The 20725-nt window shown below is 45.8% G+C and overlaps 1 protein-coding gene across 1 annotated transcript; it reads left to right on the top strand.

The window, feature by feature from the left end:
- The first annotated feature begins 744 nt into the window (after window positions 1–744).
- Window positions 745–20560, top strand: LIPI (lipase I). Its single transcript, XM_029579011.1, has 10 exons — window positions 745–1142; window positions 1650–2026; window positions 5064–5172; window positions 6408–6509; window positions 7785–7874; window positions 8530–8697; window positions 9161–9256; window positions 15036–15147; window positions 17177–17350; window positions 17911–20560. The coding sequence occupies exons 1-10, from the start codon at window positions 1082–1084 to the stop codon at window positions 17999–18001; spliced, it is 1380 nt and encodes a 459-aa protein (XP_029434871.1). The 5' UTR covers window positions 745–1081; the 3' UTR covers window positions 18002–20560.
- Window positions 20561–20725: the final 165 nt, after the last annotated feature.

Here is a 20725-nt window from a genome sequence, read left to right as displayed (position 1 = left end):
CAACCGCGTGCTATTTTTATTCAGAAAATGACGACTGGCCAGAGATGTGGCAAGGGAAGCTCGGGCCGGGCTCGCCCACGCACGGGGAAACAGGACTTTGACCCAGCGCACTGGGCTCCTCCCTGGTTACCGGCAAACACGCACGCACACACAGTCATACTGGGTCGGGGCCAGAACTACCGAGCAGACACAAAATGGTCAAGTCCCTTGAGTGGGTCGGGCCCTTCCTCTGACTCCTGATACCATCACTGCCTACAGTTTGATTTCTGTTACATTCTCTCTCTCGTCAAATACGTCCCCATTCCCTCTGCCATTCTGCTGCTATTTCCAGTGGTTTCTGCGCGACAGACGATCGAAATCGCCGTGCAGAAGGTCTTGCTGAAAGCGCTGGGTGCGAACCAGATGTTCATACCCTGTTCCCAAGTAAACTTTACCTAACCTGTCCTCACTGCAGCCTGACTGAGGGAATGTCCGATTACGGAGAGAGGGGAAGCGGTGCCGGTCCGTGGGCCTGGTTCTTGATGACCTGGGGTGGTGGAAGGCAGGGAGGACTTGGTGATCTCCTGATTTCTGGGAGAGGCTCATTCTGATCGGGTCAAACCTCTGCACTGAAAGGGGGGGCGGAGTTGGAGCCCAGCATCAGGCTGCTCTTTTGCCCAGCTGGCTGCCAGCCCTCCCACTCCAGATGTGGAACCGCTGCCCCCTCTCAGGCCCTGCAATTATCGCTCTCTCCCCCTCCCTGAAAGCGCCTCCTGCTGCTAAACCACACGCAGGAGAGAGCAGAGGAGCCCAGCAGAGGTCTTGAAGCAATCATGGATTATTGAGAGCTGCCTTCTCCCCGAGACAGGGCGAGGAGATGAAAAAAAAAAACCCTTGAAAGGAGGGCCCGCCGCTCCTTCAGAGCAGGGAGAGGAGGAGTCCCTGTCAAAGTGAAGGTTACACACATTCCTTCTACTGTACAACCTCCACTTCCTGCTTCTGCATCTCACACCCAGCCCGACTGTCAGGAGAGACTGCACGGATCCTCTCTCTTCCCTCCAGGCTGCTGCCGACCCTCCGCTTCCCTTCACCCCCATTCCTCATGCTGCTGCCGGCGCTCTGCTGCCTCCTCCTCCTCCGGAGCTGCTGCCCGGTGACAGCCGGTAAGACACAGCCTGAGCCCCCCTCCTGCCGGGGGCTAGGGATCGCAGGAGGAGCCCGTGGGGTGGTGGTGGGAAGCTGAGGAGCAGGAGAGCAGGTGATTTTACTTTCGTTCCCCCCCCCTCCCCAGGAATTGAAGGCTCTCCCAGCGCAGCTCTCTCTCCTGACGAACGAACTTGGCTTTCCGAAACTCGGGTTGCGCCTGACTGCTGCTTACCCCTTCCGCGTCCTAGCAGAGCAACACCTGTCATCAGCCCCCCTGGAAGGTTTACGTGCAGTCTCCGCCTGCTGTCAGGACCCAGGAGGGAAGGGGTGCAGTGCTGCAGGGAGTGGGGCGGGGAAGAAGTCCAATGAGTATTGCACTAGGGATCAAAGTCCTCGCTTGGGGGGGGGGGGGTGGGGAGAGGGTTTGCGCAGGGTGAGTGAGGGGGATCAGGGAGGCCATTGCCTCTGGAAAGCCTGCACCCCGCAGGGGGAATGTAACGTGCTCCCGCTTGCCTCCCTTGCAGACGCGGCGGAGGAATGCCACCGATTCACGGACCTCAACCTGCACAACTCCATCGTGGGGACCGATCTGAAGGTGCAGCTGCTGCTCTACACCAGGGAGAACCAGGACTGTGCGGAGGATCTCAGCCAGGAGAGCGCCAGCAACTCCAGCCACCTGCGGGTGAGCCGGAAGACCGTCTTCGTGGTCCATGGCTACAGACCCACCGGGTCCCCACCCGTCTGGCTGGAGGGCATTGTGCAGCGCTTGCTGACCCTGCAGGACATGAATGTGGTCCTGGTGGACTGGAACAGAGGGGCAACCACCCTCATCTATCACCACGCAGCAAAAAACACCAAGAAGGTTGCAGATATCCTGAAGAAACATATCGACAAGATGCTGGTAAGACAAGGAGGCTGCATGGATCAACATGGGGGGTCTCTAGATCCTGCCAACCTTGACAGCTCCATCATGGGAGTTTATTATTATTATTATTATTATTATTACTTTTATACTTGACATTTTTCAAGCTCCCCACACATACAGTTGATAACATTTTTACATTCACAATTCGACAGTGTTGGTAATGCCATGTTATTTCTGATGCAGTGGGGAAGGAGCACCTTTTGTATACAGTAACTGGCATCTCCTTTATGTAGCCCAGGTCAACGGTACTGTGTAGACAAAGCCGTAGCCCAATTAAATCCAAATCCAGTGACCTTTACCACTCGGGAAGCCCGCATATTGGAGGGTGTTATGATTTGAAATAAAATATGCTGTTGCTTCAGGATCCTCTTAATTTTTCTGCTGCCTTTTTGGGTGTCTAGTGCCTGAATTGTACTTTTAGAGGACACAGTACTGGAGCTTGTCAGTTATATGCAACTGCCAAGCTCCCAGTATCTTTAGACAAGGTCCTTGTTTAAGAACATAAGAAAATGCCACACTGGGTCAGACCAACGGTCCATCAAGCCCAGCATCCTGTTTCCAACAGTGGCCAATCCAGGCCATAAGAACCTGGCAATTACCCAAAAACTAAGTCAACTTAATTAATAGAAGGTAATGGACTTCTCCTCCAAGAACTTATCCAATCCTTTTTTAAACCCAGCTATACTAACTGCACTAACCACATCTTCTGGCAACAAATTCCAGAGTTTAATTGTGCGTTGAGTGAAAAAGAACTTTCTCCGATTAGTTTTAAATGTGCCCCATGCTAACTTCATGGAGTGCCCCCTAGTCTTTCTATTATCCGAAAGAGTAAACAACCGATTCACATCTACCAATTCTAGACCTCTCATGATTTTAAACACCGCTATCATATCCCCCCTCAGCCGTCTCTTCTCCAAGCTGAAAAGTCCTAACCTCTTTAGTCTTTCCTCATAGGGGAGCTGTTCCATTCCCCTTATCATTTTGGTAGCCCTTCTCTGTACCTGCAATTTATCACAATCTGCTTGTGATTTAACTACTCTGAACAATTTTATGTCATCTGCAAATTTGATTATCTCACTTGTATTTCTTTCCAGATCATTTATAAATATATTGAAAAGGAAGGGTCCCAGTACAGATCCCTGAGGCACTCCACTGTCCACTCCCTTCCACTGAGAAAATTGTCCATTTAATCCTACTCTCTGTTTCCTGTCTTTTAGCCAGTTTGTAATCCACGAAAGGATATTGCCTCCTATCCCATGACTTTTTAGTTTTCCTAGAAGCCTCATGAGGAACTTTGTCAAATGCCTTCTGAAAATCCAAGTATACTACATCTACCGGTTCACCTTTATCCACATGTTTATTAACCCCGTCAAAAAAGTGAAGCAGATTTGTGAGGCAAGACTTGCCTTGGGTAAAGCCATGCTGACTTTGTTCCATTAAACCATGTCTTTCTCTATGTTCTGTGATTTTGATGTTTAGAACACTTTCCTCTATTTTACCTGGCACTGAAGTCAGGCTAACCGGTCTGTAGTTTCCCTGATTGCCCTTGGAGCCCTTTTTAAATATGGGGGTTACATTAGCTATTCTCCAGTTTTCAGGTACAGTGGATGATTTTAATGATAGGTTACAAATTTTTACTAATAGGTCTGAAATTTTATTTTTTAGTTCCTTCAGAACCCTGGGGTGAATACCATCCAGTCCAGGTGATTTACTACTCTTCAGTTTGTCAATCAGGCCTACCACATCTTCTAGGTTCACCGTGATTTGATTCGGTCCATCTGAATCATTACCCATGAAAACCTTCTCCATTACGGGTACCTCCCCAACATCCTCTTCAGTAAACACCGAAGCAAAGAAATCATTTAATCTTTCCGCGATGGCCTTATCTTCTCAAAGTGCCCCTTTAACCCCTAGATCATCTAGCAGTCCAACTGGCTCCCTCACAGGCTTTCTGCTTTGGATATATTTAAAAAAGCTTTTACTGTGAGTTTTTACCTCTGTGGCCAACTTCTTTTCAAATTCTCTCTTCACCTGTCTTATCAATGTCTTACATTTAACTTGCCAACATTTATGCATTATCCTATTTTCTTCTGTTGGATCCTTCTTCCAATTTTTGAATGAAGATCTTTTGGCTAAAATAGTTTACTCAAAGACTAGTTAGCCTTGCCATGTAAATTTGAGTATTTTAATAAACTAGGCTCCCTAGCTAGGAAAAAAAATAGCCTAGTTTAACTGGTTGTCAGGATACAGAGGGCCCCAGCCTGTGATGATTAATTCAAGGAACAAATTGTCTCAAGGCATCCAAAAAAACATTCGGTTGACTTATTTTAAGTCAGATTTCATGTAATTACTGTTCAGTGCTATCAGCATGGGCCAAGGATGGCCTTTACCAGCATTAACTGTTAAGAGGCCTCTCTATTTCATTGCTTTGCTCCATCCAAGTTAAGCCTCTGCTTAGGACTTCCCCCACCTCTCTTGCTCACAGGGATGCAGTAAAGGATGCAGCTCCTGCTGGAGGCATCAGTTAAAGTCTTAAGCTCATCGGGCTCCTGCTTGACTTGCTGTCCTGGCTACCACTTGTGTGCACCTTCCATTTTAGTTCTTCTGCATCCTGCAGCAGGGGGGCTTGTGTTACCGATCACACAGATGGGATTGCTGGCGAGGCCAACCTTGCAGTTTCTCAGCCACATTTAAATTGGCAGCGGTCATGAGAGAACAGGCTAATTTGCTGAGATCCTTGTTTCATGACCTTCCTTGAACTTCAGATAGCAAGGGAAAGGAGCATAAGAGCTTTGAAATGGCCTTGAGGTAGTACTCCAGGCCCAGGTCCAGGATAGTGCTGTGGGGCAGACACTGGTAATAGAAAAAACAGCCTTCAGCTCCTAGAAATGAAATTATAAAATTGTCAAAGTGCAAAAAATGAGCTCCAATTCACTCCTGTGGGCCTGAAAAGGCTCCCTTCCTTTCCCTTATCAATTGATCAACCATCTCTTCCTTGTTCCTTCTTTCACAGAATGAAGGGGCTTCACTGGATGATATTTACATGATAGGAGTTAGCCTTGGAGCCCATATTTCTGGCTTTGTTGGACACATGTACAATGGGAGACTTGGGAGGATTACAGGTAAGGCCATGCGGTAAAGCAGTGAATCTGAGGGCCCTGCCATACCCATTCTCATATTGCAAAATGTTGTAATTCGATCATACTTTGAATCAGCTTAAATTGCTGTGCACATGTTTGAGAGGCACTTGGGACCTCTGCTTAGATGCTGCTAGGTGTTATTTTAATTTAAGGAAATGTGCAAGGCTGCAAGTCAGGGTCACCAGTAGGACAGGCAGTAGGAATTCCCTCCAGATCTGGTAGGCACTTCCCAGTCTTGCTACCAGGCCAAGACCTAGGCAGTGGTTACATGGCAGGCAGCCAATACCAAGAACTGGACCACATACCGGTCTGTACGGAGCCTGTGTGTATATGGACCTGTATGTAAATAGCTTTCTGGGTGTCTTGCATCTTACCCTGGTGTTGACTGCTTGCCTGCATCATCTCATACATGGAAATACCACGAGGCGTTATCACTTGGGCGCATGCCACAGACAAACATTGCTGGGGTATTTCTTTGCCCGAGTCTGGCAAAGGATGAACCTCTGTTGTCATGTTCTTACCTTGCTGGGACCCACAGCAGAGTCCCAGGCCATCCTGTGAATCCACCCCAAAGTGTGGTGCGGTATTTTTGGATCTTTTGAGCAATCCATGGCAGGCACCTCGTGGAAACTTGTGTCAGACCTTTGCCTATTGATATTTTTTTTTTTCTCATTTTAAGAGCCGCAGTGGAAAAGGAAATGTCATACAACAGCCGAGGCAGATAAGGACATTTGTTTCCCAGCTGCTGATTCTTGCCCCTGATACCCTCTCTACTTGATTCCCAGTCCATTATTGCTCTCTCTCCCTTCAAGCTGGACAGACCACACTTGCCACACTTTCTACTCCCCAAAGGGCTTTGCACCCTGGGTAGCTACCCTGCTTGTCCCCTCTAGATCCAGCCCGGCTGCCACCGATGGGTTAAACGGTTGCAGGCCTCATTTTATTTAAAATGATGATTTTTCTGAAACATTTGAAAAGAGATTGGTGCCTAAAGATTTGGTAGATCTCATCCAACTCAGATACTCCCATCCTCATAAATCTAATATCTGGTCTGCCAAATAGTGCAGTGTCTACGTAAGAAATAGCACCTGACCTTGCAACTCTGTTACAAAAAAAAAAAAAAAAAAAGGGAGTAGTACAGAGGAGGGAGAAGTATTATTGACGTGCCGCACCGCTGCCTTTGTTTACTGAGCCATATCTTTCTCCTTACGTTTCAGGTCTCGATCCTGCTGGTCCTTTATTTAAAGGGAAACCACCCGAAGATAGGTTAGATCCTAGCGATGCACAGTTTGTCGATGTCATCCACTCAGATACCGATGGTAAGGCTCATGGAGTCCAAGTTTAAGGTTTGCCAGCTGCCTCCATGTCATAAAGAGAGAGTCTTTCCCTCATCACGGGGCCTTTGCTCATGAACAGAAGGACAAACGAGCACATTACCTGTGCCCCTCCCTCTTTCACCCTTTCTGCTCTGCTCAGGACCCCTACGTGGGAAGAGCAGCATGGAGTAGAGGTCAGTGGGCCCCCCTCTCTCTTACATCTCGGGTTTGGGGTCCCAGCAGGCAGCGCACATGCCCAGACAGCTTATCTGGGCGGCAGCTTGAATTCATCGAAGAGAATTTCCAGCAACACCACCCCCTTCTCCTTCTCTTTGGTTGCTCTCTTCTGTGCATTGCGTGTCTTCCTCCAGTGATTCCAAGAGTGCACAGCAGTGTTGTAGCCGAAATGATGGGAGCCCAGGCAGTGGTGTGCTCTCTACTGCTTGAGAAGAGGCTATGTAAATGAGATGCAAAGTTTGGGGGGAGGGAGGGATAGAGAAGAGCATTTTCCCCTTATGTCCTCCAACCAGGGCTCTTTGTACTCCATCCTCTGTCATCCTCTCCATTGGGGTGAAGCGAGGACTGGCTTAGCCTGGCAAGCTATCAGCCCTTTTCTGGTGGCACAAGTAGGTGCAGACACCAGTTGCTCCTCTGCAGAATTATGATCATTGTTTCCTGCCTATTTGAGTCTGGGCACCTGTGCAAGTCAGAGATGTGGTGCCTGAGGCACTGCAGAGTTAGTTTTGTGCAGATGCCAGAGCACCAGGATTTATCAATGAATCATTCAGGTGCTGGCCAGCAAAATGTACTGATGAAGTACTGCCAATGTGAAGCAGGTGTACAGAATCAGAAATAGGTGGGTGAAAGAGGGTAGATCTAGGAGTAATCTTGGGAAATATTTCTTTTCAGAGAGGGTGGTGGGTGCATGGAGCAGCCTCCCAGTGGAGGTGGTGGAGACAAGGACAGCAGCCAGTAGGAAGCTAGCACGGAACAAGCACAGGGGATCTCTGAGGGCAGGGTAGCCCTCGTAGAGCTGAGTCGTAGATGTGGCCGTATGGTCTTTTGTCTGCCATCATGTGATAAAAACATTCCCACAGGGAAAAGAAAACATCAGTGAGATCTGTAGTTAATTCTGCTCTTGCAGTTTCACTTTTGAAATTCAGGATTATTTTGTAATTGGGAGTTTTACAAGGCCTGCGAGTTCTACATTAATTAGAAATTTCATTTCTATCTCTCTGTGCCTCATGGGATGTTTTTTTTTTTATTTTTTATTTTAAGCTCTTGGCTACAGAGAAGAATTAGGGCACATAGATTTCTATCCAAACGGAGGGAATGACCAACCTGGTTGTCCACAAACAATATTTTCTGGTAAGAATATTTTAATTTTTATCAATCAGTATTGTTTTTTTTGGGGGGAGGGGAGGGAGGGATAGAGAAGAGCATTTTCCCCTTAGGTCCTCCAACCAGGGTCCTGCACCCAGGGCTCTTTGTACTCCACCTTCATTCTTTGGTTGTCTTTACAGTGGGGATGGATAAAGTCATCTTAGGTGAGAGCTGAACCTCTTTCAACTTATGGGGGTGGGATGAAGGGGCTAAACACCCTCAAATCACATTAAATGAAAGTTCCTGTAGGAATTACTTGAATATATTGTGATTCCAAGGGCAGTAATTGTAGAATTTAAAGCAGGGCTTCCCACACCTGTCCTGGGGACCTCACCACCATACGTAGGTGCAGACACCAGCTGCACCTCTGCAGAATTATGACCAAGGAAGCCCAGTGCATGCAAATTTATCTCATGCATATTCATTGTGGATATCCTGACTGGTTATGGGGGCCCCAGGACAGGTTTGGGAAGCCTGGATGTAAAGTATAATGTGAGCAGTAATGTATCCATTTCAGAAGATTCATTAGTAAATTAGTATTGCCCTTTGTGCATGCAGGAGGCTGAAGGCTGTTCTGCTAAAATTCTTCCTGTGCAATCATCCGTGAAATGAATGTTCTCTTCCTTTTATCCTTGTCCAGGTTCTCAGTATTTCAAGTGTGATCACCAGAGGTCTGTCTTTCTGTACGTGTCCTCGCTGCAGGAGACCTGCAATATAGTCACCTATCCGTGTGATTCATACAAGGACTACAGGAATGGAAAATGTGCCAACTGCAAAGCCTTCCTACCCCTGACATGCCCAGTATTGGGTAAGGCAAGTGCCTTCTCAGTTCATCACGCGGTTTATTAGCGGGGATTTGCTTCCAGAGTCAGGGCTGCTTCTAGAGCCTCCCAAGGTTTAACGGCAACGTGGGTTTGTGAGAATCAGAGGTGGTCCCATTCCTTCCCTCTCATGTCCCTTCTTTCTTCTGCTGCTGAAAAGGAGGACATCGTTCTTCTGGCTGAGGCCCTCTGCACCTGCAGCCGTGGAACATCCTACTCCTCTGAGATTTTGCTTCAGCTGCCTGTGCAATGTTAGCGTGGTTTTGATTTGTGCTGTTAAAGTAGTCCCACCCTGTGCAAAAAACACAAACCCTCTTATCTTCAAGGCCTGATGATGGTTGAATTACACATAAAATCAAGATTAGGGCAAATTTTGTTGTGGCATTTTATCCTTAATTATTTCTCTCTGTTTTCTTGAACCATTTTGAGAGTTTGCTATTCCTCTTGTAGGTTATTATGCTGATAAATGGAAAGACTATTTGGTACCAAAGAATCCTCCAGTGACCAAAGCCTTTTTTGATACAGCAACCAAAGAGCCATTTTGCAGTGAGTGAAAACAAGTTTAATTTCAGATTGGGTACACCTAGAATTAGAGCGTACTGCTAGCCCATTGCATGATAGAAAGGAGATCTTTCTTCCAGCTTTAAACTTGGTTCCCTCAACTCGTGAGTACTAATGCAACATTCTCTACATTCAATTTCAAAATGCTGCACCTTTCTAGATACAGGACCAACACTGAAGTAATAGAGCACACCTCATTAAAATTAATATTTCACTGGGTTTTATTTTTAAGCATCTCTTGCTTTTGTGTGTATTTATTTATTTAGCACTTTTCTATACCGACATTCATGAATAGAAATATCACATCAGTTTACATCGAACCAAGGTTAAACATATTATTACATCGAACAAGGATAACATCAAACAAGGGATATGCCGGAACACTAGAGTACAAGGTTGGCATCCATCAATAAATGCATAACTGTGAGAAATAATAACGGCTGATAGCAAGGAAACAAAATATGCAGGTCAGTTAGGATACCCGGTCAGTAAATATATACAGACCAGAGGTGCCTTATGGCCTGATGCTGAGGGGGTTTAAAATGGGAGTGTTAAGAGGGTAGAACCATGTTGAAGATTGATTAGAACATGAAGCTTAGAGTCAAAAGACAAAATACTTAAGATCCAGAACGTGCTGAGAATGGGCGAAAAAATAGGGTCCGCGAGAGGGTGTCTGTTCTTTAGGGAAACACTTGTTTGAATAACCACGTCTTTAGCTTTTTCTTTTTCTTTATCTTTATTTTTACTTTTATTTTTATTTTCTTTATCTTTATTTATCTATCTACATATATATACATAAGCATGCATTGGGGTTTATACACACACACACTATTTATTTAAAAGAACATAAGATATGCTATACTGGGTCAGACCAAGAGTCCATCAAGCCCAGTATCCTGTGTCTAACAGTGGTCAATCCAAGTCACAAGTACCTGGCAAGTACCCAAACATTAAGGGGTAGATTTTCAAAAACTACACGCGGGTCCATGTGCACGCACTACCTAAACACACATGGATGCGTGATTTTATCATATGCACGCGTTGGCGTGCTCATGTTATAAAATGCCAGGTCAGCGCACGCAGGAGAGGGGGTCTAATTTTGCAAAATTGCATGGCAATACATCGAGGCCTTCCCCAGTTCCCTCCACTGGGAGGGAATTTCCCAACCCCCTACCCTAACTTACCTTCCCCTTCCTCTATCCTACCCTCCCCCTATCCCTATCCCAACTACCCCAATTTTTTTCATTTTACCTTTTGCTTCTGTAAATGGCCGCTGTGCTGGGCGCCTCTAGCCCCATCCCACCCCCGGACCACCCCCTTTTAAAGCCCCGGGGTTTACGCGCGTGGCTGGGCCTATTTGAAAATTGGCCTGGTGCATAAAGCCTGGCAACGTGCATAAACCCGTGATTTACGCACGCCGCGGTTTTAAAATCAACTCTAAATGAATAGATCCCAAGCTACTAATCCTTATTGATTAATAGCAGTTTATGGATTTTTCCTCTAGGAACTTATCCAAACCTTTTTTAAACCCAGTTACATTAAATGCCATAACTACATCCTCTGGCAATGAATTCCAGAGCTTAATTATGTGTTTAGTGAAAAAGAATTTTGATTTGTTTTAAATGAGCTACTTGCTAACTTCATGGAGTGCCCCCTCGTCCTTGTATTATCCAGAAGAGTAAATAAGCGATTCACATTTACCCGTTCAAGTCCTTTAATGACTTTGTAGACCTCTATCATAACCCCCTCCCCCCCCTTAGCCCTCTCTACCCCCTCCCTCCCTCCTCTTAGCCCTCTCTTCTCCAAGCTAAACAGCCCTAACCTCTTTAGCCTTTCCTCATAGGGGAGCTGTTCCATCTCCTTTATCATTTTGGTTGCCCTTCTTTGTTCTTTCTCCAGTGTAACTATATCTTTTTTTTTTGAGATGCAGTGACCAGAATTGCACACAGTATTCAAGGTGTGGTCTCACCCTGGAGCAATACAGGGGCATTATGACAGCCTCCGTTTTATTTGCCATTCCCTTCCTAATAATTCCTAACATTCTGTTTGCTTTTTTGATCGCCACAGCACACTGAGCTGATGATTTCAATGTCTTATCCACTATGAGACCTAGATCTCTTTCGTGGGTGGTAACTCCTAAGGTAGAACCTAACATTGTGTAACTACAGCAAGGGTTATTTTCCCCTCTATGCATCACTTTGCACTTGTCCACATTTGGATACCCAATCTTCCAGTCTCACAAGGTCCTCCTGCAATTTATCACAATCCCCTTGAGTTTTAACTACTCTGCATAATTTTGTGGCATCCGTAAATTTAAGCACCTCACTCGTCATGCCCCTTTTCGGATTATTTATAAATATACAAGCCGTTAAGCCCGTTAAAACGGGCTACATCCCTCTGTCTCTCACCTCCCCCTCATTCTCTCTCCCCTCACTCTTCACCACCCCCTCCCCCACCCACTGCTCCCACTCAGTCCCTCCCTCCCACTCAGTCTCCCTCCCCTCCCTCCTCCCACTCTCTCCCTCCCACTCAGTCCCACTCCCTCTGTCCTCTGCCCTCAGTCCCACTCCCTCCCTAGTCCCACTCAGTCCCCCCCTCTCCCTCCCACACCCTCTCCCCCTCAGTCCCACTCCCTCTGTCCTCTGCCCTCAGTCCCACTCCCTCCCTCTCCCCCTCAGTCCCACTCACTCTCACTCAGTCCCTCCCTCTCACTCTCTCCCTCCCTCTCACTCCCTCCCTCTCACTCAGTCCCACTCCCTCTCACTCAGTCCCACTCCCTCTGTCCTCTGCCCTCAGTCCCACTCCCTCCCTCTCCCCCTCAGTCCCACTCAGTCCCTCTCACTCAGTCCCTCCCTCTCCCCCTCAGTCCCACTCCCTCCCTCCCCCCCTCAGTCCCACTCACTCCCCTCTCACTCAGTCCCCCCTCTCCCTCCCTCCTCCCTCCCACTCCCTCCCTCCTCCCTCCCTCGCTGCTGCCACCGCCCGCTGCGAACCGCCGCCGCCCCGCCGGCGCTGCGAACCGCCGCCCGCCGCCGCCGCGAACCGCCAACCGCCCGCCGTCGCTACCGCCACCGCCAACCGCCGCCGCCAACCGCCGCCGTCGCTACCGCCGCTGCGAACCGCCGCCGCGAACCGCCACTCGACGCCGCCATTGTTTTCCCTGATGCTGCCTGAGGCCGACGTGCTCGCCCGCACATGTGCGGTAGAGCTGGTCTCTACTGCGCATTTGCGGCACGTCGGTCAAGTGTCGTTTATAGGTATTGATTAAAAAGCACCAGTCCTAGTACAGATTCTTATAACCCACCTATTCCATACAGCAGTTGACATCAGCTTACAATATATATACATAAAAGTTTAAAAATTCTGACTGAAAGACATACGTATTTTTTTTTATTATTATTTATTTATTTATTTATGCAATTTTACAAATATTTATCAAGATCAAACTTGAAAAAGAAAAGTAGAGAGGGTATACACAAACAAGATGCCACATTTGCTTATACATCATACAAGAAAAATATTTTAAATTCCCATTCTCTAACATTTAAGTCCCCTTATTTGGGGGGGGGGTGAGTATCCACAACCTAAGGAAATAATAACAATAATCTTTAAAGTAATTCCAGACTGTTACAACGAACATTTATCCATTCATGAGAGACTAGGGATATCCATACAAGATTCCATGGGGGCTACTGGAGTCAACGGTTTTTTCCCAATTAAAAATTGGGTCAGCTGCGGAGGGTCAAAAAATACATAGGTATTCCCTAAGTATTTGACTACACATTTACACGTGAATTTCAAAAGGAAATTTCCTCCTATTAATACAACTTGTGGTCTTAGCAGCAGAAAAGCCTTTCTCTTCTTCTGAGTTTCTCTAGATACATCTGGGAAAGCACGTATTCTACAGCCCAAATAATTTACATTCCGATTCCTCAATACTAATTTCAAAAGCCATTCCCTGTCTGTCTCTAGTGCCAAAGTCACTATAAGAGTTGCAGGGACGGCCATCTCTGAATCTGATGTCTCAAGGATTGCTGATAAGTCCAATTCCGAAGGTTGACTAGTTGCAGGTCTCAAAGTTTCAACTTCTCCTCCTTGTTCTCCCAATAATGTTCTTGCTTTAGGCAGATAGAATATCTTGATTATTGGTGGTAACGCAGAATCTGAGATTTTAAGAAAATCTTTTAGGTAACTCGTAAAGACCTCTCTAGGAGATCTCATAGGTAACTGAGGAAAGTTAATAAATCGCAGATTTCTGCTTTTGACCAAATTTTCCAGACTTTCCATCTTTAAAGCTGTACTATGCCTTTCTTTGAGAATTACCACTTGATTTTGTTGTACTTTATCCAACTCAGTTCTTATCGCTGATATCTGATTTCCCATTTGTACATATTCATTTGAGACCACTTCAATTTTTAGGTCATGCTGTTTAACTTGCTCCGTTACCGGAATTAATTGCTGGAGAATAGAATTTCTCATATCGTTTATAGCCTCCCACAGCGTTTCTAATGAGAAAGTCATAGGTCTTACCAGAGGAGGGATTTCTGCTGTTGTTTCAGTTCCGTTTACTTTGCTCGCTCCAACGGGTTCTTGTGTTCCTCCCCTTTCCACTCCGGTTAGCCCTGTTGATTCCAGCGGGCTCTGGGTTGCAGCTAGAGTCTCACCCGGTCCTGACAGGCTTGTCCCCATAACACTTCGGTCCTGAGGTACAAACACCTCCGATGAGGCTCTCCTTGCAACCGCAGGATTTACCGGGGGGGTCCTCTCTGCGGAGCTAAACGAAGATGTTGAGCCCGGGAGAGCAGGGAGCTCAGCTTCTCCTCCCCCACTCTCCAACGGCTGCTGCCCCGCTCCAATTTCGCTGCGACGCACGTGAGAGTCCATTGGACCAGTTATGGGCGTCCCGGGGGTCAGTGCAGGATACTGTCCCCTCGATTTTCGCTTCCTCCCCATTTCAGGTAAGATTTTGCAGGAAAAATAAGTTTTTTTTGCTCTTAGCCAAGAAGTCTCACGCCGAGCTAAGCAGTCCGGCGGCCATCTTAACTCCGCCCCCCACCATTTATCATGAGACATACATATTTTAATAAACTTAAAAATAAAAAGTAAAAGATAGAGGGCCTTCATTTACTGAAAAGCCTGCTCAAACAAGTCTTGAGCACTTAATGAAATAATTTCATTGACAATACCGTGTGCTAAGATTCTGGTAAAAGATTGCACAGTCTAGGACCTGCCACCGAGGGCACTGTGTTTCTGGTGATCTCGAGATCATTGCACGCAACTGGCAGATAGATGAGTCGTTGGGTAGCAGCTTGTAAAACCTGTTCCAGATTTTGTATTTTGACCTCCATGCGTTGGGTAACCAATGCAGCTTCCTGAGGGGAGGTGTAATAATTTCCTTCCATTTGGTACCAGTTAAAGTCTTGCAGTGACCTTTTGAATAATTTGTATAGGACGCATGGCAGAAAGAAAATGCAAGATAAACAGAATGGCTGTAATCCAAGGAGTTGAGTATGAGAGTGTGCAGCACTGAATAAAAGTTTTCTCCCTCATTACAAATAAAGAAAAACTGAAGTAAATTAACATGGGAACTATATCGGTTATATATATATATATATATATATAAAACTATATAAACTGGTGTGATCTATATTCTTTATAGGAATATCGGTATATAAAAAATTCAAATAAATAAATAAAATATCACAAGATATGTGAAAAAGTGTAATGTTTGTAAAACCTGCTCTTTCCTTTTCCTGTGTTACAGTTACTCATTATTTTTTGGACATTATTAGCTGGAACAAAAACACTAGGAGGGGTTACATTACAATTAAATTGATGACCAAAGCAGGAAACACAACGGAATCAAAAATCAACCAGTAAGTCTTCTTGTGGTTTATGAGCTGGTTTCAGACTGCAGAGCATAGTCCATGAGAGAGCTGGAGCTTACCTGATACAGCAGAGACAGTATAAGGAGGATATTTGTAGGAATGCATATTCTTTACCAATAGAGACCTGAAGCAGTTAATTGAAGCAATTAAAGATAAAGTGAGAGAGTTCATCTGCCTATAATGTCTGGATAAATCTCTGGACCACAGGTTCATCTCTGGACCACAGGTTCATCTCAGCCTTTCATCCCTCTAAGCCAGGGACAAAGATTGCCAGTAATAATTAGTTATTAATATTTGTGTACTGCATCCATATGGTGCTTAGGACAAGCCCTTCGATAGAGGTACAATATGGTAACTATACAAGGGTTGAAAGTTTCACCATGCCGTGAAGCCCAGTATGCCAACCAGTGCTATTGCTGTTAGCTATTAGAAACAGTCACTGAATTATTATTTATTCTGTATCCTGTTAATCCACCTTATGCCACTATGCACATTACAAATATTCCCAGCACTGTGATGCTGGGAATCTAGGCGGGAGGTTCTGAAGGGCTCAGGGTTGTGGGAGTGAGTTAAAGTTCCAGCTCTTGGCAGGTGTGCCAGCGTGTGAACGTGAGATAGGATGGCATGAACAGATCAGAGGTGGAATTTGCATTCAGAGGTATTGTGTGGTTCTTCAGGTACTAGGAAGCTGTTGTATAACATCAGCCTAAGTGTCCAGTTTGATCTGGGCACCACCCCCTGACTAAAGGCAAAAGAAACACCAGTACACAAAGGTTTTTTTGTATACTTGCATGCTTGTGCTGCCAGTGGCTTTCTTTAAAGTACTATTTGTATGCCTGGATCACATTGCATGACTGTAGCCAGCTGCGGGAAGAGGGAGGCAAGGTGTTGTCTCTAATAGCCAACTGCTTGCTTGGTGTTCATTGCCGTCTTTTAAGTCAAGTGGTGCGGTTGCCATCTTAGTTCACTTGAATGCATGGAAATAAAGGTTAAAAGACAAAAAACTTTATATAAGGCAATACCTTTTTATTAGACTAACTTAAAACTTCTCGACTTGCTCTTGGGAGCTACACTCCCCTTAGGTAAAAACAAAATGAGCAGGGTGAAAGTTATTACACATCCACCTCTCCCCGACGTCTCCTTCCTCCTCCCACCCTCAGTGCAATATAACCTGTAAGTCACTTGTACCTTCTGTCAGCTGTCACCTTTTGCTTTGAGTGCTTGCTTTGTTTTGATCTGATAAGAGGGTACAGCTCCCAGAAGCTGGTCAAGAAATGTATTAAATGAATCACCTAACATTAGTTGCTGTTTACTTCTGCTACTTTTATGTGTAAATGTTAATGTGCAGGCCACAGAGCGAGAGCAGCATCAGAGCTTCCATATACCGCATGCCAAACGGTTATAGAGAGAGAGGCAGGACATCAGAGACACGCCCACCACGATTCTGCCAAAATGAAGAATAGGAGAAAAAGTATATGGTGTGGGAAACACTGTGAGCCATATAATAACAGCTCTGCAGCAGTGCAGCCGTGCATGAAACCCGTACTGACATCAAACGCAACCACTTCAGTACCAGCTGGTTTGGGAGAGCAGGGCTGGGAATAGCTGTGGCTGTTCCTACAGCTCGGCGGGTGTACTGGGTGCTTGAGCACCGCCAATATTGAGTAAACCCCTTCACTGTGTCAAGGGAGAGGTGATTTGTGTTGTTAAGATCTCCCCTGCCCCCCCCCAATCATTTTGAGAAGTTGGCTCCTGTGACCGCAGCTATCATCAGAGCAGTGAACGCTTGCTTTGGGAGTACAGGATAGGTAGCAGAACTGGTTAGCGGTAAGACTTACACTATGGGCTCATTCATGCATGAGAAATATCTCCATTTCCTAAAGCTTGCACTAGTTTTTTGTATTTGTGAAAATTAAAAGCCACAGACTTTGGAAATGTGCACTGCCGTGGCCATGACCTAGGACTGAGCGAAAATGAGGTCTGGATTTTCATGTCCTTTTTTTTATGTCCCTTCCAGTGAAGCTGCAGCATTTGAACAGTACAGTCAAGTCAGCCTGCTGGCCAGGTTTGACCAAGATTTTGAAAAAGTCTCAAGAATTTCTTTGACATTTTCAACGGGGTCTATAATAGGCCCAAAGTATAAGCTGAGGGTGCTCAGGATGAGGCTGCGTTCACTGGCTGATCCAGAGAGGTGAGTGGGCTGATTTAGCGTGCTGGTAAAATCAGATAGTGCCAGGGTGATTTATGTGACCTTGCACAGCTAGCTGACAACCTGATATGAAACGGTGATCACGTTGCACTATATCCGGTGTGCTAAGAAATGGAAATTGGAAGATGCAGATTACAAATATTTGTAATAAATTAATAATCCTGGCATGCATTTTCCTAACCTCTTGAAATGACTGCACTAGCAGCTTGAAGGACACTTCCTGCCTCAGTCTCTGATACAAGAGACATGCCAGATTCATGCAGTGCATCCAGTGTCCATCTTCCATACGCTACTGCTGCAAGGCTTGAGCTGTGTACTGGCTACATGGTAGTGTAATGTTTTCAAGAGCATGGCTGGCACTGTCCACGCACACTTTTCAGCCCAGGCACACCCCCAGTCAAATTTCAAACGCAAAATACTTGCCTATATTGTGTTTGAAGATGCCCTTCTCATTTTCCTCTAGGAAGTGCATTGTGCTGCTGGGAGGAATTTTAATTCTGTCCTTTGCATCTCCTGTGTCTTTTTTTTAATTTTTCATGCAGGCTTCAGCTGTGCCGTTATGATCTTGTGCTCTTGGAGAACATTGAAACAATCTTCAAGCCCATCCCTTGCCAAAATATGCAGCTACAATGAAGGAAGATACCAACGAATGACGTGTGCCAGTGGGTGGCAGCATTGCAGGAAACACGCCTCAGAACTTGCCATCCCACAAACAAGACCTGGGATGTTCAGAACTAGGCCTGCAACCTCTCAGAGGGCTTTGTGATACTGTGAAATTTCAGTCATGATTCCCACGGCCCTGCGTGACATGCAGGAAGCACGAATCAACGTGGCAGTGGCCGGGATCTGTGGTAAAGAATCCAAATGGGCAGTTGGGCTCTGTTCTTAAAGGAGCTTTTCTCGTTCCCTGTCTGTGTGAAGACTTGTGGTAGCCATGCTAGTCAATCCAAATGCATGGAAGTGCCCGGGTGAAACTTCTTTACAGCTGCATTCACGTCAGCTTTTCCAAGGAGCTTGAGGACCAAAGGATCAACTGTAAAAAAACAAATCCTTGCTCTGGCTTGGCTGGGGTTTATTTTATTTTTATTATTCTCTCCTTGTTCATGGACAGAGACACACTCCAGAGTTGAGGTCTGTGCTAGGGCCCAGCCTGGCATTTCTCATTTTCTCTGGTACATTCCTGGAGTATGAAACTTGACTCAGAGGAGCCAAGGTGGCTAACAGAATGGGCAAAGAAGTTAAATCTATTGTGCAGCCTCTACTCAAGAGTTTGGGCCAGTCTCATTATCAGGTGGGTCCAGGTTCTCAGTCCTGGTTTTACCCCATTGACTATTTCAGGGCTAGCTCTGCCTGATCCTGATGATCTGGACTGCATCCATCTGATAACCCTGCAGAAGGCCCTCAGCATCCTGGCTTGCAGAAAGCCTATTGCCATTCATGTGCCATCAGTGTGTGTGTGTGACTGGGCCTGTCTCTGCCTCCATCATCATTCCTTCATTGCTTCCTGTTCTCGACCTTTGTACTTTTATACCTCGCCCTTCTTTATTTATTGTGAATCATTTGGTATTCAAATGACAAACTTCAATGTACGGGACATGCCCAGTGATATACAAACATGATTCATGCACAGCAACCTCAACACCTTGCATTCCTAGAATAAGTGAGTAAATGCGAGTTAGTGAAGTGAAACTGCTGCTCAGGCAAGTCACCCGCCTCTGATGCACCTCTCAGTGACCTGGATTGGCCACTGGCGGAGGCAGATTTCTAGGGCTGATGGACCAATGGGTTGAAAGTGTGACACTTACATTCTTATGTTCCATGTAAATATAAACAGAGAGAACACCATCATTAAAGCTGATGAAAAACTGGCGGAGCTGGGTAGTGACTGAATTCAAGGCACCGGAGATGGCGCGGCCAGCATTTGCATGGTGCAGAGGTTCCTCTCGAGAAAGCAGCAGGCTGCATGCCGAGAGGGGAGATGGGCTGGTGCTGGCACTTTTCTCTCCAGCGCCTTGCTCCACCACTCACATTGTGATGGTGAGCCAGGGCCAGATTTACATTTTAGTCCAGAAAACCATGCCACAAGCTTGGAGGAGTGATGGGGATGAAAGGGAAACCAATTCCTTTGCACTGGGCTCTGATCCTTCTAGGTAACCATATGCAAGAAAATGACAAAAGCTCACATTATTTTTTTTTTTTAAGCTGTCCTTACTATTTGACTCTCATTACTCTCCTCTCCAAATCCAAGGTAAGTTACAGTCCAGGTACACTAAGTATTTACCTGCCCCAGAGAACTTACAGACTGAGGCAAGGGAGGGTGACCTGATTTGCATAATAGTCAAAAGGGCCAGCAGTAGGATTCGGACCCCGAGTGCGCTGGGTCTCAGCAGGTTATGCTAACGACTCCTCCATGCCGCTACAGCAACCACTGCATTTCATGACTCGGCAACCAACCTCTTACAGGTCTGAGGCAAACAAAGGAAAGCAAGACTGAAGGAACAAATGAAAGAAGACAACACAGAAAATAGAGAGTTAAGGCTCTAAGATTCTTGTTTCTTAGTCACACCTTGTTAAATTAGGACATGGTTGTCAGCAAGTTCATTCCTCCCATTCCTCTTAACTATCAATCAGTGTTCTTGTTCCTAGCACAGGGGATTTCCATAGGCCTCGTGCTACAGAAAACACTGCTAAGAAGCTAGACGAAGATGTACTACAGAGTAAACAGTTCAGGGAAGAGTTCATAAAAGTCTTGATGGGTGGTGCTACTGCTCCCACTTTTCAAACCTAGGCTAATGCAGGGCCCAATGTAATAAAATATGAATAAAACATGTGCACTGAATTTCAGTACACATTTGCTTTTTTACCCATTCAGTTCATTCCTGATACAGTAAGCTAATTGTACACTGTGTGGTCAGGCTAGCGCGCACACAGATTAACCCGTGGTTGGACGCACGTTTCAGATGCGCGTTCATAATCCCTTGTGCAATAAGGGGATTAGCGTGTCCCAAACACGCAGCCGAAACATGCGACTAAACCAGCATGAGGCTAATAGCGCTCATTACATGTAAATACCATGTTGATGAGGCTATTAGCTATTACCCCCTTTATGTAAAAAATAAATGCACGCCTGACACGCATTTTTATCCTCAAAAATTAACTGCAGGCCCAGAGCTGGCGTTAAGTTTTGAGGAGCCCCAAAAGTTAACAGAAAAGCAGAAAATACTGCTTTCCTGTAGTTCCTCCGACTTAATATCGTGGCAATATTAAGGTGGAGGAACCAAAAAAAGGAGTAACCTAAAAAAAATAAAAATAATAAAAAAAAAAAAAGACTTGCCCGCAGTCAGGTTAGGAAAATGG

The sequence above is a fragment of the Rhinatrema bivittatum genome, chromosome 15 (genome assembly GCF_901001135.1).
Source record: "Rhinatrema bivittatum chromosome 15, aRhiBiv1.1, whole genome shotgun sequence".
Taxonomy (NCBI): Eukaryota; Metazoa; Chordata; class Amphibia; order Gymnophiona; family Rhinatrematidae; genus Rhinatrema; species Rhinatrema bivittatum.
Note: the sequence above shows the minus strand (reverse complement) of the source record. Positions and strands in the feature narration are given on the sequence as shown.

Excerpts from the sequence above, each read along its gene's own strand:
- LIPI (XM_029579011.1), top strand. The coding sequence starts at position 1,082 with ATGCTGCTGCCGGCGCTCTGCTGCCTCCTCCTCCTCCGGAGCTGCTGC. Across the intron at positions 8,698-9,160 it reads CCTGACATGCCCAGTATTGG|GTTATTATGCTGATAAATGG; the intron begins GTAAGGCAAGTG and ends TTCCTCTTGTAG. Across the intron at positions 9,257-15,035 it reads AACCAAAGAGCCATTTTGCA|TTACTCATTATTTTTTGGAC; the intron begins GTGAGTGAAAAC and ends CCTGTGTTACAG.